The sequence below is a fragment of the Spinacia oleracea genome, chromosome 6 (assembly GCF_020520425.1).
Source record: "Spinacia oleracea cultivar Varoflay chromosome 6, BTI_SOV_V1, whole genome shotgun sequence".
Lineage (NCBI taxonomy): Eukaryota > Viridiplantae > Streptophyta > Magnoliopsida > Caryophyllales > Amaranthaceae > Spinacia > Spinacia oleracea.
In genome coordinates, this window is record NC_079492.1 from 141,392,474 (window position 1) to 141,418,712 (window position 26,239).

Consider the following 26,239-nt stretch of genomic DNA (forward strand, 5'->3'; position numbering starts at 1 on the left):
TTAATTGTACGGGCTTAAATCTAGTTCGTACATATACGAAGAATACAACACTAGTTTATTCATGATCATCAACCAAATGCACATACACACACTGACACATAGACACAAAGTATGTTACATCCTTAGTTTATTCATATGTTGTCGTGCTTAATTGCTTGTGTACAAATCAAGCATGAACAACAAAGGACCAACATACTATTGAATATTCATAAAGAAATTAAGACAATGAAAATAGAGAAAAAGTACATAATTAAATTAAATAAGCCACGCACGCTGTCTTCGTCTAGCTACGTACTGATCGATCTAGGCACTAGGTTGTTGTTCGATCAGCTTAAGCCACACACACACCACCAACAAGACCTGGTGGTACACATGCCCAATCATTAGTACAACATCGCGGTCCAAACACAAGGTTACAATAACCGCCTGCTGCCACACACTGCATAGCTTTCTCCGATGAAGATGACACTAACACATCCATTAGACCTTTCATTGCTGCTTGAGACCGGCGGACAGCTGCAGGCTGATCATACATGTTCGACTGGACCTTTCTTGCCAACGCCATTTCTTCTAACATCATTTTATATCCCACTGGCATTTCCATTTCTTCAGAAGTTGTTGTCACCTTCCCAAGCACTACTGCATGCATGCATGATTCATAAGAAGAATTAAGGTAGTTACAGTAACATTGTATAGTGACACACTTATAGAAAAGACGTACGTACATGCTACATTATTCATGTTCACAAAAGAAAATATTCCAAACATAAAGATTAAAAAGGTACACCGATCCAAAACAAAACAGATAAAGAATACAAAGAGACAGAGAGAGTTTATAAGTACATTACCTGTTGCAGTGGACAACATGAATGTTATTGCTAAAATAGCAGGAACAACAACAAGGTTGAATGAGACCCTCGCCATTTCCTTCAAATCGATCTCTTAAAATTAAGGAGTAGTAATATTAATTGTATTGTAGAACTCGATCGATCTGTTTTTCTCCACACAGAAATCGCCCTATTTATAGAATTACTACGTACGTACGTAGCTTATAGGACCACTGCATGCATGTCTGCATGCACCGGCCTACTTCCCAACGCTCCTCCGAAATAAATTTTGTGTCCCGTAATAAATAACAAAGTTGACAGCTGGTTGGTCTAAGACTCTACGGACTTATGCATGGTCCAGGTCCTAACAACACTCTTAATGTCGTTGTACGTACCATGCGTCCCACGAGGCTCAAATTGAATAATACGGAGTAACAATTAACAAGAAGTACCTCTGATTCTACACTTTTAACATTAGACTATTAACCAATTGAACTATATTTTTTTATATGTTATCTATACGAAATTAATATTGACATAATATAGAAAAATTAACTTCTGGAAAAAAAACTCAAACAAAATTTCATTAAAAAATATGATAATTATTTTTATTCATCCAAAATAAATACTAATCTAAAATAAAATTCAATCCAAAGTCAAACACTAATCCAATATTAGAGCGTCGCGTAGGAAAGCTAATGGTTTCGGCCAACGAAAAATAAGAATTCAAAATTATTTTTGAATTAAAAAAGTTGAGTGTCACATCGATAAATAATTAGGTGCCACATAGATATTTTTATCAATTAATTACTAATATTACGCCTGTACAACTTCATCCAAAATTAAACACTCTAAAAATTAAGCAATAAATCTAAAATGAAATTCATTCTAAAATTAAAAACTAATCTAATCTAATATATAAAATATAGCAGTTGGTATATATAAGAGTTTTCTTTTAACTTAACAATTTAATAGAATCCGTGCATCACACGGGCTAAAATCTAGTAGGTTTATATTTTTAGGAGTTTATATTGTGTTAGGGTTGTGTAACAGTGTACTATACATACGTCAATATTAATATACAAAAGGTGAAGCCGTTTTTTCCTAATCTTCTCTGAGTTTACCATGGTATCACAACCTCTCTAAGATTAGAGATTTTAATTTTCGATCCTTTGTCCAAACACAACCCTAGAAATTATTATTTTCCGCAAAATCTGATTACGTGAGAATTCGGAGCTTCAATGGTTTGTTGATCAAGCCTTGTTTTTTTTTTTTTTTAATCATTGGTTTGTAGTACGCAACTATATCTTCTACGCAAGAGTGTACCTGTGTGCGGGGTTTGGTGCGAGTGTGTGTGGTCAGAAGTGTATCTATTCATACGGAGATCAAGTAGACGTGTACCTGCTTGTCAGCTTGTGTGGTTTGCTGCGGCAGGAGTGCACCTGTCCGTGTGAGTGATCTGTTGCTTGGAACATATTGCTACGAAGTGCCTCGTAATTATAATCTTGTGCGTATTTTGGTTAATTTGTGCGACAAGTTGTGCAAGGGTTATAATTGTTTTGAAGTGTTGTGCTAGCAATTGTTATTGTAATAGTTAGTGTGAATGTGGGATACTAGGGCAGGTACGTAGAATAATATTAAAAGAACGGTTTTTGCACCAAATACCCCTGCGCGTTTCAAAATTCATTGAATACCCCTATTTTTTCCGTATTGTTCACCAAATACCCCTATTATGACTTTCCGTTAGTCCTCCGTTAAGTCATGTTTATAATTCACCAAATACACCTATTTATAAACTTTTTGCATAGTATACACCTATTTACAAAGTTTTTTGCACCAAATACCCAAACAGCTTATACCATTAATAATTGAATTTGAAGAACAATACATCTGAAAATTGAAGAACAAAACCCATAATATTGAAGAAGAGAATATTAAATTTTGAGAGTTTAATTCCTAAAATCGAAAATCTAAACTACAAATTCGAATTCCAGTGTCTATAATCTCTCTCTAATCTACCTAAATTCTGTTGTTTTTCGCCCCTTGTTGCTGCCGCTGCTATTCTATGCTCACGAAGAACTCAGCTCTAAAATCTAAAATAGGAAAACCAACGAAAATCAAAATCTGAAAAACACAAACAAATGTTGCTCCAAAATCTCCTCTAATTTCATATGCTCCCTCGAACCAAAGAGAAGAACATAAATGCTGAAGAACGAATTCGAGAACGAAAATCTGCAAAAAAAAAAAAAAAAAAACGAAAATCTAGTTCTGTATTCTCTCTTAATTGTTGCGCTACCCTCTATGCTCTCTACACTATCAATTTTTGTTCTCCGTCCTTCGAATCCAACCCCTGAATTCCAAAAAAAATCAGCCCAGAAAATAGGGGCAACATGAAATCTGAATTCAGCATCTTCAATTTCAACAGAAATATGAATTCATGTCCTGCTGTCTTCATCATCACCTTACCCTAACTGAATTCATGTTCATGGGCACATGCCTAACCCACATATCCAAAATTTCATCTTCAATTTCATCTTTGTTCATAATATTCATCATCACCATACCTAACAGAAACCTACCCTTGTTCATCAAACTTCAATTCACGATTTCAATTCACTAGAAAATTTGGGTTCGATTATTTGGGATTTGAGTTAGCAATTGATTTTTGATGAAGATGGTTTGAGAAGGAAAAATTGTGGTTGGGTTAACCATTTTGATACCCAGGAAAAAGAGATGTGAGATTGAGAGGAGAGAGGAGGGTGAGAGGAGAGAGGGGATTTAGAGTTAATTAGGGTTCATTAAGTGTTAATTAGGATTGGCATTAATTCACCTCAAATTACTCAGAAATACAAGCTCGGTAGTTCTGCGAATTCACCATTTTCGCCATTTCCGCCGACGAAGGTTGAAGGTTGGCGGCGAAAGGAGAGGACTAAGCGCGGCAGCAGCAAAGGAAGGAGAAGACGGTGGCGAGAGAAGAGAAACGAAGAAGAAGAAGAAGAAGAAGAAGAAGAAGAAGAAGAGGGGCGAGTAATTAAGAAGAACAGAGGAGATGAGATGAGAGAGAAGACATTAGATTTTTTTTAAAAGTTAAAATGTAGAATATTGGGTGAATAAGGGCATAAACGTAAATTAACGCTAACGGAGTACTAACGGCCGTTAAATCCAAGGGTATTTGGTGCACTTTAAGTTTAAATAGGGGTATTCTATGAATTTTGAAACGCGCAGGGGTATTTGGTGCATTATTGCAAACCTCAGGGGCATTTCATGAAAAAACCGTTAAAAGAAATGTCGTTTTTCTTGGCCTGTTTTAATATTTTATCTACTTGTATGGCTGTATGTATTAACTTTGGGATAATCAAGGTACAATAATTTTGTGAATGGTCCTTATTAGTACTCATAATTGGGAGTGAAATGTCACTAGTGGAAAAAATACCTGTTGAGGGGGGCATTTTGGGTTTATTGAGGCGAACAAGGCCCGCTGCGACAGACGTAGCTTCAACAGCTCAGTGATCTGTTGAGGCGGGCTTTGTTCGCCTCAACAGGTGATCTGTTGTGGGGGGCTTTCAAAAGCCCGCCTCAACAACCTCTACAGATAAGCGAAAAATAAGGACCTGTTGTGGGGGGCTTTACAGAAGCCCGCCTCAACAGCCTCCTCTGTTGAGGCTCACTTCTTAAATGCCCCCCTCAACAGACCTGTATTAGGGCCCTATTGAGACGTTGCATAACCTTTGCCCGCCTCAATAGATGGCTAGAAAATTGCATTTTTGTATGATTTACTTTTTATTTCTTATGATTTGGGTCTTGATTAGTGCGAACAAAATATTTTTGGGAGGCAAAAAACTAGAAATACTAAACACGTCTCGTTATTATTATTCAAATAAGGAGTACAAGAGATATGAGTTTGTATACTATTACATTATACAAAATACTATCTTACAAAGTGAAATAAATCAAAGTAATGTAAGCAAATCTAAACTAAACAAATTGACGACATATGCTTTCCTGTCTTCCAACTAATTAATCTACCATCCATTACACACCTGCAAAAAAAAAAAAGCAAGACATCATCTAGTGAACAATAACAATAAAACGCAAAGGAAGATCCTCACAATAAGAAATATATACACGATGATTAAAAAAAATATAAAACAATCGGCATCAAAAAAACAATTACAAACCAGAAAGAAATATTATTATTTCATTTTTCCAAAAATTATCTGAAAAATTAACAAAAACAAAACAACAATTTGCATATAAACTAAACTATAGATCTGAAAGTTAATTCTTTTAAAAATATTGAGATTCTAACTTTTATTAACATTAAAATAACTTTTTGTTAGAAGAAAAAAAGACAATATAATGAAACCTTTTTAGATCTAAGAATGTCCGATGGTGAGGTTTTTCGGGACCGAGATCCTAAAACCAGTGTTCTTTCGTCGACATATGCTGCATGTTCAATTTATTCAATTTTTTGGGGGAAATTGGGTGTTCTTCTTCTTGATTTAATTCGATCTTCAGTCAATAAGGTTCGTCAAATCATCATCAACTCGTGAACAAATTAAGAAAAAAGGGTAAATAACAACATTCAATAAAAAATTAATGTAAAAAGGAAATTTGTACCTTGTTAGTATCAAGATCTCGAGATAATATAGATGACGATTCGAAGCTTCCATTTCTCCATATTTTATGAACCGCAAATACCGAAGGGGAGGAGACAACGGCAGGGTGGAGGAAGTACCATTGGTGGCTGATTTTCTTCATGAAAGAATGGAATCGCAAGAGAGAAAAAAAGGAGATGAAGATGAGAAAAAGTCTGGGAAATAAGGAGATAACATTAAAAACGGCTAAGGGAATAAAGGGTATAGAGGAATTTAGGATATCAATCCATGGCTTATTTTCTTCAAGAAAGAATGAAACCAGAACATAAAGAAAGGAGAAATGAGAAAAGATCAATGAGATAAGGAGAGAGCAGAAAAGCGGCTAAGAGAATTGAAGGGTAATGAGGAATTGGGGACGGGAAATAAAGAAACCCTAATCCGCATTGAGTTTATGTGGGCTTTTTGTTGAGGTGGGCTGTTGGGGCGAACAATGCAATGCCCCCCTCAACAGCCTTCAATTTTGAAGCGTACAAGATAAGGCCCGCCTCAACCGAGTCTCTTGAAGCGAACATTTAAGAAGCCCGCCAAAACATCTCATTAAAGTCCTTGACCCGCGTTGACTTAGTGGTTATTGTGGCAAACTTTTGATTGCCCGCCTCAACAGGGGGGCTTCAATAGGTGTTTTTTCTACTAGTGTGTGGTTCGTAAATTGTAATGATAAAAGGAATGTCGTTTTTGTTTCTAACGGGACCAATTTTTTTTTTCGTGGCCTATTCTAATAGGAGTATTTGATATGTTGAAGTACGTATAGTATTCCAATTCTTTTTTGTATCGCCGGCTAAAAATTAATTAATTAAGCACGTGCATCTAAAGATGGCCGTGTGTCGGGTCGGGTCGGGCCAAAACAAGGTCTAGGCCCGGCATGAGCTCACGGGCTTTCGTGTCGGGTCGGGTCAGCTCGTCGTGTCTATGACTAATTTTACATAATTTTGCGTGTTTTGTCGTGTCGGGTCGAGTTGTGTCGTGCCTTGTCGTAATTTTTCCAAAAAATTAAGGCCCGGTCCGGACTTTTTTCGTGCTCGGGTCGGGCTGGGCTTTTTCAAACCGAATCGGACTTCGGGCCGGCCCGGCCCACAACCATCTTTACGTGCTTCTGAGGCATGGAGGTCTGTAGGTGGTCATTAGGTGTGACTGTGTGTACTTGTCCCTTTAATAAATGAAAATATATAGTACTCCCTCTGTATCATACGAAGTATTGCTTAACCTCTTTGTAAAAAATAAGGGTATTATACTTTTTTTTATCTCTCTTCTCTCTCATCTTTTAGGGTTAAGTTTCAGTTTTCTTGGTCGTTTAGGTCGGAATTAGTCTAATTTCCGAAGAAATTAGACTATTTTCGACCCTTTTTCTTACTTTTCATTGTTTTCTCTTGATGTTTTGTCTTGTTTTGGTTTATTTTCCGTTGATTTGTTCCCAATTTATTCTTGGGTTGTTCCCAATTTATTTGGGAATTTTCTAGAGTTTTATAGGTTCTTGATTCTCATTCATGGATGAGAATCTTTTTTAGGGTTTCAATAATTGGGAAGGAGATTTGGATTCATACAAGTTCAGGGTTTATCATCAACTCGCCGTTCAAACCAATTCATGCGTTGATTGCGAAGGACTCTACTTGGAAAGATGCATGAAATCATCGAAAATCACTGCTCGCGTCAAACTAGAAGCGGTGGAGTATGAGATGTGCTTTAGGATGCAGAATAGTAATTGTTTTGATTGTAACAGTTATGTATTTTCTTTGAATCTGTTGTATGCAAATCTATATTATCATTATAGATGTCGTATGGCCGATTATTAATGATATTGTTCTTCCCCGTCAAAAATAAAATAAAATAAGGATATTAAAAAAAAATCATGTTGCTTGATTGGTAATTAATACAAGTTTAAATAATTATATGGCAAATGGTCCTCAAGGATTCTCGTATAAATAACAACTAGCTTTTTGGCCCGTTCTTCGCACGGGCTTTTACTCGCTTGAAACTTGAAATTATTTTTTTGAGGGAGAAACTACAATTTTTCAAACAAATGATAAGTTACATGAAGCATAATTGCACAAGCTGCTATTATAATGCTTAAAATAAAAAATAACGGCAATCTACCTATGAATGCATATATTTACAAAGAGAATGCCACTTTAAACCTGCAAAAGAATGGTTTCATCTAAGATGGATCAATAATTTTGCTGTCTAAAATTGTAGAAAATAGTCTCTCATAACTGAAACCATTTTCTAAAAATTTAAAACAGTCTCTCATCACCCCCCTTGTTTAACATGGTCCATTTTCACCTTATAATCCAATCCTTTGATAGAATATCTTATTGTTGAATTCTGCACATTGATTTCAATAATAATTATGAACCAGTAGTAAAAATATCAACTATCAACTGCTCATATATACATATAAATGGAATTCAACTTAAAATAGAGTGAAAGAGATAGAAAGTCACCAGAGATCTTGAGACAGCCGACAACGTTCAATTGTGCCTTGATAGTTTGGGATGAGAAATGCAATCCAAGTGAGTATCTGCAAATGAGGTACTTATAAGAGATGTTGAATTTGTAAGGGATGTTATGAGTTAAATGACAAACTCAATTCGGTTACATTGGAAGGGGGGTGGAGGGAGAAGAGGAGAAAATTAGGAATTGAATAAATTAATTCATTACTTCATTGAATTAAATTTGGAGGTTATAGAAGCTGAAAGGGAGGATTGAAGGCCACGTGTCTTCAAAATGTTGTTGCTTACGTGTCCGCCACATGTCTTCAAAAAAATAAAAAATAAAAAATCCATGGATGAAAGAAGGAGGTGACACATGTTTTCTAACAAAAAAAAATCCATGGATAAAATAAGGAGGTGACACGTGTCATCTAATCATATATGGTTATCCTTTTTAAATACTAGGTATAGAGGTATAGATGAGGATATATGTATTGATACTATAGCGATTCTTAAACTCTAAGTTGTAATCCGAGTATCGGAAAATTATTGTACAAAGTATGTATAATCCCCTTTGATTTATGTACATATATTTTTGGTCATTGATAAAATTAAAACTAAAAACAAACAAAAATCATGCATCGCACGGGGTTAAAACTAGTTTCTTTTATTGCACTTCCGATGTTCGTTTATCCATCTATTACAAAATATATTATTATCTTTATTGGTCCAAACATGATGGGCCGTGATACAGAAAATTTAGGCATACACCAAATTGTCAATATATAGATGAATTATTAGAAAGATGAAGTGACACCGTTAACAAAATCTAATGTGTATCATGTACGTGTATTCAAATAAGACAACTCTTTTATCATTATCGTGTCCTGACTCTTTCCTTTTAAATTATGATAAGAATCGCTAATTTGTGAATTTGTGGTACTCAGGGTTGTTTTTGTTTTCTAAGTGGACCAGTTTCTTTTTCTTGGCATGTTCTAATAATTGATATATGTGTGGATGGCTGGATGCCTAAGATAATTAAGTACAGTGTTCCGATTATGTTGTTGTATAATTGGCTATAATAATTAAGCACATGCTAGTTGTGAACTTGTCCCTTTAATAGATGAACCAGTGGTCCCTCTAGTAAATGTACGAAATGTCGTTTTTCTTTTGTAAAAGGACCAGTTCCATATTTCTGAAAATTATTATATACACACGGTTGTTTTTATGTCCATTTATAGTCTCTCAAAATTTTCACATATACTGCTTCATATTTTTTTTACTAGGTAAGAAAAATTGACCTTACTGAATCAGTACCTATCAAAGGTTAACCAGTCTAGTAACGCGGGTCTTTGCTTAAGCCACTCCCAATCGTAGTTGATGTGGGTCGATCATGTAACCTCCAAGTAATTACAAGGTGAGTTCCCCACCAGGTTATCTTCTCCTCACATGTCAGCAGAAAATGTGAGTGGGTACACGATGCACATTCACCTTACATGACTACCATATTTTAGTGATTAAAATTGAGTGCCTATATACGATATGTCTCGAATTCAAATACCTCATTTTCTATTTGTAGTTTGTATTTTCTTCCTAACCCCTCATCCGCGCAAAAAAAAAAAAAAAAAAAAAAAAAAGAATGTGTTTTTCTTAACCTCTTCCAATATTCGATCTATTCATTACTCCGTAGCAATAATTGTGTGGAACTAGGCTAGGCAGGCCCGACTCTAGGGGGTAGGGCAAGGGGTGCGACTGTCTATGGCCCAAGGCGGAAAGGGGCCAAAATAATAGCATGTCTAGTGCATTAGTACTAGGAATAAACAACGCATTAAATACACATATTATTCATTTGGCTCATTGGTAGAAACTAGGTGCTAAATTTTTATATGTACCACAGGTCTAGAGTTCGACTCCCCTCACTGTCATTATTATTTTGTTTAGTAATTTTTTTATTTAAATTTATTTTTTAGTAACTAATTTTCTCATTTTGTAATATTTCGTACATATAGTGTCTTATTTAAACCTCTTATTTGTATTAGCTCTGTCCTTTAATCCTTTACAAGATAATTACGTTTTACTTTAAGCTTATGTACATAGCATTTGGCTTTTATTACTCAGTTCTAATTGATGTACCTATACGTGGGCGAAAAAATGTTTATTTGATGGACTATGGATTTATAAGTTTTAAAATAGATATCAAATTTCAATGAAGACAAAATTATTTGAGACTTTTATATGCTCAAAATGAATCTTTATTTAAACAAAAAAAAAAAATCTTTATGCACATCAATTGTCTTGTAATTAAGTAAGTATTTATTTTATTGAAATATTTTAAGAGATCGACTACAGCAGGATTTTGAAATTCTAGGATCATGTGAAGGAGATATAATAATTTTTTATGGATTTGAATTCAACAATATAATGGATTTAACAAAAAAAATTATGATATTATTTCAGTTAAAGACGTATCAATTCGGAAGGAGCCCTAATCCCTTATTTCGCCTAGGGCCCTCAAAATGTCAGGACCGGGGCTGAGGCTAGGTACAGTGTTCCAACTTTGTTGTGTATCATCGTCTAGATTAATTAAGCACGTGCTTACGATGCACGTAGATCGGTCGATAGGTGGTCGCTAGTCCTGGTTATTGGGCGGGTAGGGTCGGGTCAGGGCGGGTCAATAGCGGGTCAATTGAATGTGTTAATGGATAGGGTCAGGGTCAGGGCCGAGAGGGTCAGGGTCGGGTCAGGGTCAACACTAAATTACAATAGGGTAATTAACGGGCTTTTTTCTTAAGCTTCTTTTTGGTAAATGCGTTAAAGTCAAAGATGTAATATTCATGGAAAATGCTCATGGCTTCCTGTCATGAAAAACCTCCTGCACAAACAAAAGAAATGCAAACTCTAAAAAGAAAGAGAGACACTAATAACAAATTAACAATCCATGAACACCAACATTTTGTCACCTCCCAGTCTCCCACTGATATAAAATCTCACCTTAATTTTCTCACTCCTCATTTTCCCCCAATTCAATTTCATCCTCAAACCCAATTCCATCATTCCTTCCTCCCTTACTCTTTCCTTTTTATCTAAATCGATTGATAATGGCAGTCTATTAAGAGCTTCAACAGATCGCATCCGTAGCGATGTTGTCGGATTCCATCGATCAATCATGCTTTTTAGCTCCTCATGTACTTCGCTGCGGGAACAATGGCAGATTGGCAGGTGTTGATGGAAGAATGTGCTCACATCGAGATTTACAACTCGATTTCAACTCAGAATGTTGATGGAAGAATGTTCATGCCATTGTTGATTAATTTTCATTTTTCAGTGTTTTAACTTAAGAGAGAGAGAGAGTAATTCCAGCTTTCAAGAGATGAAGATGTCTGGTAGTGGTATACTGGTATTGGCCCTTATTGCTTTTTAAGAAAAAATTTGGGCTTTTATCAGAACCCTATAAAATCCCTATATGCTATGACCCTATAAATGACCCTGCCCAATAAAAATTTTAGGGTCAAGACCTTTTTAAATTGAGCCCGACCCTGTTGTCCGTTGGGCTACCCTGTCCAATAACCAGGCCTAGTGGTCGCTAGTAGAAAAGTTGATTGAATGTAATAAAATATAGATAAGTATATGTGCCACATAGGCCTCTCATTATTACGCCATGTCACATCCAACACCGCACCTCATGAATTAAAAGTTACACTTCTTACCATCTTAGCAAGATACAATGTATGTTATATATTTCTATGTAAATAGAAAATATAATTTTTTTAAATGAATAGTAATTAAAAATGAATCCGAAAAAGCAAAAGGGAATAAATTATTGTACTCATAAATGTACAATTCTTCTCTTTCCACATTATTCTTAAAACGCTACAATAAATTGTACAATTAATGTCGGAAAATCTCGTCGCTAAAGGCCAATAATTGTTGATTAATGACAAGATTTCCTGTCGCAAACCCGACATAAAAGGAGGCCGTCATTAATGGAAATTTTCGTCGTTAACCCATCGTAAAAGACATTAGCGATGGTTGTTCTCGTCTTTGTTTGATTGTTAGCCCTGTCGCAAAAGGCTTTTGCAACGGGATTTTTGACTCGTCGTTATTAGATTGTCATTAAGATACAAATTCTTGTAGTGAAAATCTTGTGTGCAAATGGAGTGTAATTATTAGTAAAGAAGAGAGAAACATTGATATCAACTAATCACGAATAAGAGGAATCAATCTTGTTTTGATTTTTCGGATATGGGGCATATAATGGTAGGTTGTTTATCGACTGTTGATCTTGCGCCACCAGGAAAATCCGCTAACGACACCACCTATATTGACACATATTTACAAAAATAAACCTCACTAAAGGTAAACTCGGAGCAACGCCTGGAGACCACACAACTAGTTTATTGTGAACGGGGAGTATCAATTTTTAAATAGACATGTTTTACATTAAATTGTTGTACACCATGTATAAAAAAAGAAGTCAATAAATTGCTTAAATAATTTATTTTGCCATGTTTATTAGGGTTATTATAAAAAAAAAACTATTAAATTGATGTAGTTAGTAAAAGTTGTGCTTGAAAAAAAAAAGGATTACTTTGATTCAAAAAATGATTATTAATTATATCAAAGAAATTTAGTGTTTGATTTATTACAGTCACTATGCTTAATTAAAAGAGGAATTAATTTTTCGAGCATTATAAACTTTATTTTCCACTATTTTTGTACGCGTGTTGTACATTTACACTGAAAATATCACTCACCTCCATCAAGTTGATATTCACAACTATAAAAATTCCACCTTTTTTTTGTCTTTTCTTTTCATCCTAATATTACTATTGCAACACTAATGCATTTGTGTTGATTTTTTCCTTTAAACAAGGGCTTTTTTTTTTTTGCAATCAATAAAAATGTACATATTTAACATAAAAAATAACTAGCTCTCTCAATCATTAGGATTTAGGAGATAAAAAACACCGAGTTCAACTTTATTGATTATTACATAGTACAACCAGCAGATCAAACGAGCTCACGCGCGAAACAAAATATATAATATAGTATACTACTCCGTAATACATAACATTAATCACGCTTAAATCACACTAGATTGGTCATTAACTGTTGAACAATACATTTATATTGGTTTAGTCTCCATCTGGGTTTGCAACTTGTAGAAATTGATACCAGTGAACACACCATCATCCATGGAATACACAACTGTTTTGCCATCAACATGAACCTCTCGAACTGAATACGAGAATGGTACATCACAAGTACCGCTACTCGAAACCAGACGAATTGTTGCTTTCGTCATTGGCGGCACACTTGTGTTATATGTCAACTCCTTTTCATTTGTTTCAGTTTTACTCTCACCCCATTCATATGTTCCGGTGAACTGATCACCTGAGATTTCGATACCATTTTCAGTTATGAATGGAATGCCTGCTGATTTGATGTTTACTGGAACACCTAAACTCAATGAACCACCATTTGTCCATCTACTAATTCTCTTGTCTACAAATCTAAACGAGTATTCGGTGGTGAAAGCATTTTCTGATGTATTATGAATTATATTAGTTGATAACACCACGGTTGCCTCGTCGTAGATCCTAGCATCGTCGAGGTGATACTCGATGTTGCTAACTTCTCTTGAAATTACTACCTCTTCCACCACAAATTTTGTCTCTCGTAAAATCGAATTCGCCTTACAAACAAGCTCTTTTGAGCTACCATCGATGAGACAAAATTTGTTGAGCGGCAACCCACGAAGGGCAATTTCGTTGGAGGAAATTTTGATGGGCAAAAATGTTTGGAAAATCCCTTTTTGAATTTCCATAGTTGCTAATTTCTGCTCATCAGTGTTAGTACTATCTGCAAATGGCTCGACATCGATTTCGCCACCTTCGTGGGATGTCCAAAACCCATCTGCGTCACAGCTCTTGATAGACAGGGTACCGTCAGGGTTTGTGTACACCTCATGGATCACACGAGCATCTTCTTTGTCGTCGACAGATGATCGAATACAAGGATGAGCACTACTTCTCTGATCATCAGAGCTCGTCACAAGGTATTTTCCATGAGTGGTGCTTTTGAAGGCAACACGTTTTGGCAAAATGACAAGAGTGCCCCAGTCTATGATTGTCACCACATCACTTGAGTTGATAACATCTTCTACTTCTTCCCTCAACTGTAAGCATTTTGAGAGGCTATCATCATCATCATCATCATCTTTGCTCAAAGAAGCATAAAGTTGGGATTGAACATGCTTGAATCGAAGGACTGTTCGGCCATAACCATCATGGTTTTCAACGATGATAGGCTCAAACAGTGTGGATGACCAAAGTGATTCATCTTCTTCTGGCTTTTCAGCAGCTGCAATGATCCAACCTTCAGCTTCAGATTTCTTAACCAAGTACTTATTGTTGTGGCAACATCGCAAGTGAACCAGTTCCGTGTTTTCGTCGTCTTCTTTGCTCGACCTCTCTATTGCGAACTTTGTGGATCTGCTCACGATCTCCTCGCCGGAAAAACGAAGATGCTTATGTGTTTTCCCTTCTTTTACATAACTTAAGTATTTGTTGTTCTTGTTTGATAATATTGCTGCACAAAGTGGCAATGATGCTACCATTTTCTTTTTCTTTTCTTTCAATTGCCTTTTTTTTTCTTTTTTTTTTTTGGAGGTAAGACTAAGAGTGGGGGAACAAGCTAAGGGATGAGCTTTTTTTCAAAGGTAAATGAAAACTTCCTGGCTAGCTTGTTATAGAAGTACGTACGAAGTATATCAGTGGACAATATTATAAAGCTTTATATATTTGAGTGGGTGGAATTAATGAACAGGTGAAATTGTAGGACTATATGTAAGAAAATTTTGACCCTAATTTTTGATTCAATTCATACGGAGTTAAAAAAAATGTAAGAAAATTTTGACCCTAATTTTTTATTCAATTCATACGGAGTTAAAAAAAATTATTACGTGGAATCGTGCTAAATTCATTATAACGTGTATCGTCATAATATTTACATTATTTTTAGTAACAAATAATTAAATATATTGCTTATCAAAAAAAAAAAAAATTAAATATATATCGATAGTTAAAGCAATGCGCATTAGTCATTAGAGAGTATTCGTCCATTAGTCATGACTTGATCATGAGGAAAGATAGAACACTAAAGATAAAATGGAAATATGAGAGATAAGAAGTAAGGAATAGAGTGAAGCAGAACCTCGTAGAATGTAGAGATCGAGGACAAACGAAAATGAGATTGTTTAATTGAACTTTTTTTTATTTTATTTTGGTGGGCAGAGTAAAAGTAGAAAAAGATCATCCAAACTTATTTGATCATCCATTAGGAATACGTACAAGGAATATGTTACAACATATTCTTACTTTCAAAAAAATCGAAAAAAAAATATCACCACCTAACTTAAATATTATTGTAATTGAATCCGTCTACATATTTTTCACGTGGACCTCTAGAGTCGTATTCGAAAAATGAGTTATTGGGAGAGTGACACTATATATAAGGACCGGGGACCAAAATGAACCAATAACAATTCGACAGAGTAAAAGTTAGGAACCATAATGGATGAATAATAATTTGGAGGGGCAAAAATAGCAGTACACTTCACAATAATAGACGTGGTCCATTTTTAGTAGGTCCTCGAAGCCAGCATTGGTTTTGCCTTACTTTTTTGGTATTATTAACCCGCGTTGTGCAATTGCATCAAGGACATCAATTCTTCTGCCTTCGCGTTTGTTAATTATAAACATCAAGATATCACAAAAACAAAAAAGAAGTTACCAAATTTTCTGCTTTGGTCATCCATTAGAGATACATGCAAGGAATATGTTACAGTATATTCTTATGTTCATTCAAAGAATCAAAAAATTATATCGTCAACTAGCTTAGATGGTTAAATCTTTAAATATTTTTGTGATTGAATCTCGTCTACATGTATATTTTTCTCGTGGACCTCCAGACTAATAAAAAAATAGTTACTCCAAGAAAGACTATGTCACTATAGCTAGGGATCGTGGACCATAATGAACCAATAACAATTCGACAGACTATATCAATTTAGTAACTTTTTGTAACTTTAACCTAATTTTGATTAACTTTTGTATTAGTAAAAAAAAATATAGATAAATATTTTAAAGGGTTAAATGATTAATTTTATACATTATTAGTTCTTTTGAAGAAATAAGTTTTACTAAAATGAAAAAATTTATCACTGAAAAATAGATAACTTTTACATATATATGTGTGAGGGGGTCGAAAAAGCGCGAGGCTAATGTGTGACCTTGTCCCTCGTGGGTGTGACGATTCTTTTTATTCAATCAAGTGTAATTGGATTTCCTGTGAGTATACACCCAATTGACTAGTAATATAGGAGTCGCCATTCAGTTTTTAACGACAATGAGAAAAACTGACAAAACCCGATTATCGTGACATAAAGGGAGTGCAATTATGTTTGACCACGATGGCCGTAGGTTCCCTTGTGATCTCTGGTGTGGGGATCTCTCAATATACACCCGCAAGGTAGAGATTGAGGGTTCGGGGGACTGTAACTACCGAGAGGAGTAGTTCGCTCGTCGATAACTCCAGAGGCAGGATATCCTTACTAGCTCAGCATAAATAATTGAAGGGACATGCATTAACTATTAAACTAATCTGAATTGATTTTAGCAATATGCAACATATAATACTAATTCGATCGTGATTATCTGATTTAAATAGTATTAAGGGACCTAGCATGATAATCCGATTTCCCAAAAATATTATATTTGTTAGGCGTGATAGAACAATCATATTAGGTTAGTTTAACAGTTCATAAAAAGGGCGAGGAAAGCAGTTAAATCATCCAAAAGGGACACATTACAACGCACCCTTGAGAGGTGCGTCACGGTTCTCAGAAAACTAACCACTTTGACTTTGCTATTTCTCCTTTTTTATTTAACGAATCTCAATTATGGGACAAGATACGTTCTGTTCGATTTATGGATCGATTGCGACAGAACGCGTGAACAGTTTCGCAGCGAGAGGCTTAGGCTAAGGGGTTTAGAGTCAATACTCATAATATATTATGTGTTGTTGTGTGTTGTTTCACGTCGAAACTAGGGGCCTATTTATAGGGAAGAGTTCGTAGAAAGATAGAATTGCAGAGTTCTAATCCATAAAGAATTAGGAAAAAACACGTCCCAGGTAATTTCGGCGCCCAGCTCTGGGCGTCAAAGATTTCGGCGCCCAGGGCTGGGCGTTGAAAATAGAGATCCATGCAATTTCAGCGCCCAGGCTGGGCGTCAAAGATTTCGGCGCCCAGCTCTGGGCGTTGAAAGTGATGTCTGGGCCGAATTCTTTGTCAGATTCGGATTCCTGAAATCCGTAGAGTTTGAGATTAATTCGAGTCTTCTAGCGCGTATTAATTTTGTGACGGAATGCGTCTGGGCCCGTTACAAACTCTAGGCTCGTTAGGATTTCAATTAATACGTAACTCTTATTTCCGAATCCTATTAGGAATAGGATTCTCGCAGTTTTCTATCTCATTTAGGATTTATGTTGGAATGCAACACCTAATTCTGACAGGTTTCTGTCTTTTATGATTTGCCACTTTTAGAAGCTACCTTTTACGGCAGTTACTATTTTTAGCAGGTTTCGGGTGAAATGAAATGGGGAATCGAGATTCGTTTATTTTATAGGAGATGCGTTGTCAAGTGGAGTTTTTATGCTTTCATCATCGAACCTTTCCCTTGCGGGAACGGGGATAAAAGTAGGTATCTACAATATTCATAACTTTTAAGCATTTAAAGTTAACTTTTACTCCGATGTACAATATTTATTGTACACCCATTGTAAATAAGAATTTGTGTTACCCCGTAATAACAAGTCGGCAGACTATAGAGGATTAGGGACAATAATGGATCAATAATAATTTGGAGGGGCAATAATGGATCAATAATAATTTGGAGGGGCAATAATTCGCAAAGATGTGGTCCATTTTTAGTAGGTCCTGGAAGCCAGCATGGTTAATTATTGCCTTACTTTTTCGGTATTATTAACACACGCGGTGTAATTGCATCAAGCACAATAATGTATTCTTCTGCATGCCTTCGCGTTTGTTAATTACAAACATATATCAAGAAATCAGAATATAAAAAATTGACCAAAATTTCTGCTTTTTAGTTTGCAAAGCTTCTCGCAAATACAGTACTCCGTATAATTAACTGGTATTTTCAGCCATGGCGAGTTCATTGCCAGTGGCAGCAGTAATTTCAGAAAACAGAACCCCGCAAAATCACTTGACATACAGCAAAAGAGAAGGAGGGGGGAATCTGTATTTTGAATCGTTCGACATAACGAGTCCGAAGGTAAAGTTTTTTATAGAGAGGAGCAGTAACAACAACAACCGAATGGTAATGGTGCATCTTCGCTGTTTTCACAACAACAGGTACTTAGTTAGGGAGTCTGAAACATCGCATTGGATAAATGCAGACGCCAATGAAGTAGAAGAAGATACATCTCGATGGTCTTGCACACTTTTTGCTGTCGAAAATTTAACCCCCGGTGATCCAAATTTGCCACTTTGGACCACAACAAGACTCAGGTTTAGGCATGTCCAATCTGGTGCTTTCTTGTACGGTTATCTTCATCAAGGTATACATACTTCAATTTGTACTCTCTCCGGCTTAAAAATAAATAAATAAATAAAACTCCAATTGGATAATCTTCAAAAGACGGAGGGAGTAACACTACCTTATGACGTCAAATTTCGTTCAATTAATAAGCAAGAAAAAGTAAGGTGTAATTTATATTTAGAAACGGGGTGCATATATACTAACAAGATTGACAGCTATTGTATTATTAATTTCAAAAAAAATTATCAGGTTTTTTTTTTCTGAGCGGTCCAGTGGAAGATCCTCCCATGCATGTTTGAATTAAAAGCAAAGTAATTTATTATTTATGTTTAGGCTCCGTTATATTGGACTTATTTTGACTGAACTTATATTATCCGGACTTATTTGATTTTAACTTAACTTAACTGAAATTATTTGAACATGTATGAACTATTCTGAACTTATTTTATCTGAAATAAGTCAAAATAAGTCGTATAGAACAAAGACTTAATGTGTTTATCCGATCCGATCCTTTGGTTGATCAGGTAGCGGTACATCACGAATTCGTAGACTTGGCATATACGTACAGGGCGAGAGCGGCGCTTCCAGCAATCCGACGTTATGGATTCGAATGACGGATTGGGAGTTGTTGACGATATTGCCGGAAGTGGTGGCCTTCAAAGGCAGCAATGGCAGATACTTGGCTACTGTGAGAAGGCAGAATATTCCTAACTGGGATCAAAACACACATCATTTGCAGTTTAGTAGCAATGATATTGGTGATGAGGCAGTGCGGTTTGAGTTGGATAGTAATAATTTCAGGCACGATGGACTCATCCGCATCAGAAGCCTTCTCCGCGATTTTCGGCCTACTCATGGATTTTGGAGATCCAACGGACAAAACAGGTATTTCCTTTTAAGATGACGTTTTATTTTATTTTACGCGTATGAGCCACGAGGGTAATATAAGCTATAAATGGGGGTGGGGGGATTCGAACCTGAGACCTATTGTTCACATGCGCTCAGGGAAACATCAAGGGGGTCTTATCTTAAGACTTTGCTCATATGTCATGTCAGCTTTCCACTAATATTTAATTAATTAAATTTTGTTAGCACTTCTCAAGACTCTTTCAAATTTAGTTCTTCACCCCTCAAACTCATATAAAGCATATCAAATAATATAACATTTTAATTAATTTATTTTATTTAACTCACATATTGAGTCTTAAGTTGAGTCTTAGTTTTTCAAGACTCGATTTAAGACTTTGTTAAAACTAACTCACTTCAATGCTTCAAATTGATATGTCTGATCTTAAGACTACGTGAGTCATATGCCATGTCAGCAAAGTTCAAATCTTAAGACTTGGCGCTGATGTTGCTCTCAGTCTTAACCAGTAGGTCAAGACATCATTGAGATGACGTTTTATGTTTGTCAATTAATGCATAATTTGGACGGTTACTTCGTAATATTTTTAAGATAATTTGTTTTTTATCACCTTTAAAATGCACAATTTTTGCTAGAGTAGTCATTTCAATAAAAGATCATACGTTCTTTCCGTTGATTTTTTCTCTCATGCCGATTATGATGCATTTATAATAATCTAAAAGTTGGAAAAAAAAAAAAAAAAGATCTTACGCGTACCTGATGTACAATAGATCTATTGTACAACGTTATAATTTTTACCCCTTTTGATAACTTTTAATATGATTTGGTTAACTTAATATTAATATGAAGTAATTTTTGGGGCATGAACTTTTTAAAAGAAAATGTCAATTCTCTAAAATGACCCTTGATGTGCATGTTTGATTAGGGAAATCGTGGTAAGCACCAGCCTAGCCGGAACCGATTTTCGAGGCGTAAAAGTTGATGATGCTGATATGGCTTTCGACGGTGGACTTTGTTATAGTCGGCGATTCCCTAATAATGTGCTTCATTTGGGTACTGAAACAACAATTACAAGAGAGGCCATAGTTAGAGTAGAAGAGCCAGTTCTTTCAAGACAAGTTTATAATGTGAATTATCGCCTTGAAGATGCTAGGATTTATGATCAAACTCCCATTGTGTTGGCTTCTTTCCCAGTTACTAATAATTCACAAACTGAGTTGGTCAGAACCATCGGGTTTAATTACGAGGATAAAACAGAAACTACTTGGAATGCCTTTCTTTCCTTTCATCTTGGTGTAAGAATAAGGATTCGAGCAGGGAAACCATTAATATTTGGTGCTAGTATCCAAATAAATGCAACTTTTGATGCAGAATATGAATGGGGGGAAACTAAAACTGAAACTATAACTCTAACGGATTCTGCCACCATACGTGTGCCGCCGATGAGTAGTGTGGTGGCCAGACTAGTCGCCACCCGAGGAAGATGTGATATACCTTTCTCTTATACTGTGCGCGACGTCCTTACTACTGGCCAAACCCGTATTTCTCAAGTTGATGGCGGTGTTTTCAATGGCGTTAACAATTACAACATTGATCTTACCGTGGATCCAGCTTAGTCATTAGCCGCCCTGCTTGTTTTTAATAAGAGATCGATCTAGCTACTCTTAGCTAGCTTCCTTCTGTGTACGACGTTAATCAATATCATTACTTATAATAATTGCTATTAGCTTCGTTGTTATCCTTACGGATCGAGTAGTAGTTTCCACCAATAAATCAAACTTTGTACACTTGAGTTCTTATCTATTTGTAGTCCTTAGCTAGTTGTTATATATTCTATGTTTTTTTCCTGAAATGTCCCTGAACTTTAAAGAAATTCACCAAATATCCTCAAGTTTTAATAATTCATAAACTAACCCTATTTCAAAACTTAATACACGAAATACCCTTAATGAAGTCATCAATCATAATAAACCCAATTAACATCTAATTAACCCCCTAATTAACTCATTTACTCTTTTCCGGGCTTCGCCCAGTCAATCTCCGTGATTGGCGAGTAAAACATATCAAGTGGTATTTTCGTAAATAAATTGTCAAAATATACAATCTACATATTTAAATATACAATCTCTTTTATATTTAATTAATTTTTAATTTTTATATTTGATCCTTATAATTACAAGAATGTCACTTCATATGCCAATCAAGGGAATTGTTTTGAAATTTCTCCTCTTTTCCTCTTCTCATTTCTTTCTTTCCTCCTTCCTTCTTCCCTTTTCTCCATGACTTCCATGCAAGCCACAATCCGAGCACCGGCCACCACCAACACACCAACCCCCCTACCACTAATCTCTCTCTTTTCTTCCTCCTTTTTCTCACACCAAACCCCGATCGACTTTTAATTTGGGCTATGTTATATCTCTCCTTTCCCTCTCCTGACGGTACAATCTTTTCTCCTCCATCTTCTTCTGCTCAAACCTTCAACAATTCATCTTGGTGAATTATTGCAAAACTTAGGGGAATTTCATGAAAAAATTGTATATTTTATGTTTGTATTATTTCTTGTCTATTTATAGTGGTATGAATTATAACATACTTCCTCCGAGTGTGTTTTAGTTTCTAATTTTTTTTCCATGTTTGCCAATGCATAACTTGAACAATTCATATCTTCAATTATCGACAAGGAAAACTAAAAATTGATAGTCACAAAATATGCATTAAGACAAATCTAACAAGATCATACATTAACATGTTTTTCCTAAAATATTATTCATTAAAATATAAACAAAGTAAATTATGTGAATAGTGCAAAAAATATAGTGTTGCAACGATTTTGAAACGGAGTATGCATTGTTTTCTAAGACTATAATAAGTTGGACACTACTAGCAATATAATAATGTTTTCTGTGATTGTTGCATTTTCATTTGGTATAAAACGACATGGTTTGGTAAAACTAGGGTGATTGCATTTTGTCATTTGGTACCAAACAACATACGGAGTAGTATGTTACTCACGAATCAACATGATTGCATTGTCACACTACAAAAATTGTATCATTAACGACTGAAAATCCCGTCGCTAAAGGCCAATAATGGTTGATTAATGACGGGATTTATGCCATAAAACGGGGCCGTCGTTAACCCGTCGTAAAAGATATTTGCGACAGTTGTTCATTCCCGTCTTTGTTTGGTTGTTAGCCCCGTCGCAAAAGGCTTTTGTGGCGGAATTTTTGACGACCTGCCTAATTAGATTGTCGTTAAAGATACAAATTCTTGTAGTGTCATGTGACTTATTTGGTACCAAACAATATAGTTTGGTACTCACAAATCAAAGATAAATATATTTTTTTGGACAGAACTCATAATGAGTTAAATTTACTATTTTGACCTTAATATTGTCTTTATAAACACTACTTATTATAGTCTAAAACTTTCTCACATGTGACCCTATTTGTGACTATAAATCTCACTCAGCTCGTCAAAATCTTTGTCACTTTACAATAATGATACGGGGTAAAAGAAATGTCATTTTTGGTTCACATGCATGCATAATACATTGTTAAAGGGACCAGTTCACAATTAGTGACCACCTATTGACCGACCTGCGTGCATCAGAAGCACTTGGTTAAATGGTTAATTAATCTAGCCGGTGTACGTCTTTTCTACAAAACAAAACGACATTTCTTTTATCATTATTGTACCCTGATCGAGTACCACAAATTCACAAATTAGCGAATTCTTATCATAACTCTGAAGGATTTTGATACTCAGAGAGTTAGGCCATGATTATGATAAAAGAAATGTCTTATTTGAATTCACATGATACACATTGGTTTTGTTAACAGGACAGTCTATCTTTCAGGACTCTTTTCTTGGTCATTTCTAATAATTCACCAATATATTGACAATAATAATTTGGTGTATGCCTAAATTTGTTGTATCACGATCCATCATGTTTGGACCAGTAAAGATAACAATATATTCTGTAAAAGATGGAAAACGACCATTGGGGTGCAATAATGTCTCTAAATACAAACAAGGTGCAAACATATATAGTTATCATGTTGTATTGTATGAACGTTTCGTATTAGTGAACTGTGTTTCGGGATGCGGGATGTTATCGACAAATTGTTATAACCAAACACGTTCTACAAACGATTAGGAACAAACCCGCAAATAAAATGTAGAACAAATAGCAAAAACAATAATAATAGACACAAGTGTTTGTGAGAAAAATTATATTTTCTCCCCTCAAATATTATCGTATTATTAAGTTCCTGCAAAATAATACAATAACTTCTCAATTGATGATTCCTCTCACCAATGCGTTTTCGTATTAGTGAACTATATTTAGGGATGCCATCGACAAATATTTTTGGTGGAATTAGCATCTGGTTCACCCTTACGGCTAATCATGGTTCGGGGCGAGTTTTGGGTGGTTAGATTCCAGTCCCCTTCCAATTGTTGTTGCGGGCGATCGAACACGGGTTCTCCCTACCAAGTTCAGCTTCAATCACCACTGAACCAAACAATTGGTCCATCGACAAATATTTAATGTCACGTTACATTGCGTATTTGCGTGAATGTTAATATATAGATCAAATGTTCAATAGACCAAGAAAAACCTAGCTAGCTAGGAACCAATGGACTTAATTTCGGAAACTTAACTTAGGTAAAAGTCCAACTATAGAATTTACAATTAGACAGGGTTTATTACTTCCTAAGGTAGTGTTCTCTTCACCTGAATTTCACAATGTCACGTTACATTGCGTATTTGCGTGAATGTTAATATATAGATCAAATGTTCAATAGGCCAAGAAAAACCTAGCTAGCTAGGAACCAATGGACTTAATTTCGGAAACATAACTTAGGTAAAAGTCCAACTATAGAATTTACAATGCGACAGAGTTTATTACTTCCTAAGGTAGTGTTCTCTTCACCTGAATTTCACTTATCTTATCTTATTGGCCCTGAACTTATGTTATTTTATCTTATCTTATCTTATCTTATCTTATTGAAACTTATAGTATTACCTTATGTAATATTTACATTACCTTACCTTATCTTATCATATTAACCCTGAACTTATCTTATCTTATTGACCCTTATGTAAAAAAATCTAGAAATATGATTGTAAATTATAATCTAGAATAATCTTAGGAAATGTCTAGAATTATCCTAAGAAAAATCTAGTTAGAAAAATCTAGATAAATGACAAGTGTAGAAAAATCTAGATATTAGGATACAACCAATATAAATAGGTTATATGTGCATAAATTGAGAGGTGAGTCAATCAAGAGAGCTCCCACAAATATGAGGGGTAGAAACATGGGTTCTACCAAAGAGATAAGTGAGAGACATAAGCTCTCGCAAATATTGTTGTACAATTCTTATTAATGTAATCAATGATAAAATACAATTTTGTTATATTATTCTAGTCCATCAAAACTTTCGCTTGCGTCCTCAAATTTCTATCAGGGTATCAGAGCCGGAAAAGTGATTACGACAAAATTCAAGATCGAAGACCCAACACATGAAGGGTTACAAGATTTGAAGAAAATATGGAGGAGAAAAGAGGTAAGTTCTAAATCTAAAATTTCTTAAAGAATAACAAATATGGGAAAATTAAACTAGAAGAATTTATGGAGGAAAATGGAGAAAAATAAAGTTGATGATAAAAATGAGAAATGGTGGAAAAAGCTGAAGAAGAAAATATGTTTGGAAGAAGAAATTATTTGAAGGATGCTAATGACAAGGGCATTATCAGAGTACATTGGTGGAAAAAAAAAAGGAAAGAAAAACAAAATTCACAAAGAGAATTTTGGAGTTTGCTAATGATATGAGCATTAGCAGTGCTAAGTGGTGACATGAGCACCACAACAAAAGAAAAATCTGGAGAAACAAATGACATTGGAGCAAGTTGGTAACAAGGGTACCAACACAAAGAGTTGAAAATATGCAAGATGTGAAGAAGAAGAAAATTGTTGGGATGGTTGGTGACATGAGCACCAATAACAAAATAAAATTTGAAGAAAAATTTCAGGAAGAGACGTACTGGTGGTGACATGTGCATCAGTGGGATAGTAGGTAACATGGATACCAACGAGAAGATGATCAAGACTAATAAAACGTATCGAGAATGTGAAGGTTGGTAACACGGGTGCTAACATTGGAACTCAAGCGTTCATATCGTTTGGTGGTTGGTGACAAGTGCATCAACGAGATTTTCGAAAGATAAACATTTTGGAGTACAAGATTTTTCAAGATTAAGGGGGAGTGTTAAAATATTAATCTAGAAAAATCTAGATAATATGTTTGTAAAAATCTAATAGTGAAATATATTGTGTAGAAAAATCTAGAAATATGATTGTAAATTATAATCTAGAATAATCTTAGGAAATGTCTAGAATTATCCTAAGAAAAATCTAGATAAATGACAAGTGTAGAAAAATCTAGAAATTAGGATACAACCACTATAAATAGGTTGTATGTGCGTAAATTGAGAGGTGAGTCAATCAAGAGAGTTCCCACAAATATGAGGGGTAGAAACAAGGATTTTACCAAAGAGATAAGTGAGAGACATAAGCTCTCACAAATATTGTTGTACAATTCTTATTAATAAAATCAATGATAAAATACAATTTTGTTATATTATTCGGGTCCATCAAAACTTCCATGTGCATGACTAATGGGACACATCACGCAAGTAATTGTTACTCCCTCCATCCCTTATTTTTTATGTATTTCATTTTGAATGTCCTATTTTAATTTTTACGTTTAAAATATTTTCTTTCATATTATCATATAATAGTAATTAAATAACCATAATATTTTATCAAAA

General features: G+C 35.1%; 2 protein-coding genes and 1 long non-coding RNA gene across 3 annotated transcripts; 1 reads left to right on the top strand and 2 right to left on the bottom strand.

The window, feature by feature from the left end:
- Positions 1-4,668: 4,668 nt before the first annotated feature.
- Positions 4,669-6,066, bottom strand: LOC130464401 (uncharacterized). The gene is made up of 2 exons (XR_008924801.1): positions 5,448-6,066; positions 4,669-4,867 (listed from the first exon to the last, which is right to left on the bottom strand). It is a non-coding gene; the product is annotated as an uncharacterized lncRNA (long non-coding RNA).
- A 6,970-nt stretch (positions 6,067-13,036) lies between these two features.
- Positions 13,037-14,530, bottom strand: LOC110797749 (uncharacterized). Its single transcript, XM_022002864.2, has one exon. The coding sequence runs from the start codon at positions 14,528-14,530 to the stop codon at positions 13,037-13,039; it is 1,494 nt and encodes a 497-aa protein (XP_021858556.2).
- A 3,381-nt stretch (positions 14,531-17,911) lies between these two features.
- Positions 17,912-21,253, top strand: LOC110797770 (uncharacterized). The gene is made up of 3 exons (XM_022002886.2): positions 17,912-18,555; positions 19,061-19,421; positions 20,327-21,253. The coding sequence occupies exons 1-3, from the start codon at positions 18,141-18,143 to the stop codon at positions 21,015-21,017; spliced, it is 1,467 nt and encodes a 488-aa protein (XP_021858578.2). The 5' UTR covers positions 17,912-18,140; the 3' UTR covers positions 21,018-21,253.
- Positions 21,254-26,239: the final 4,986 nt, after the last annotated feature.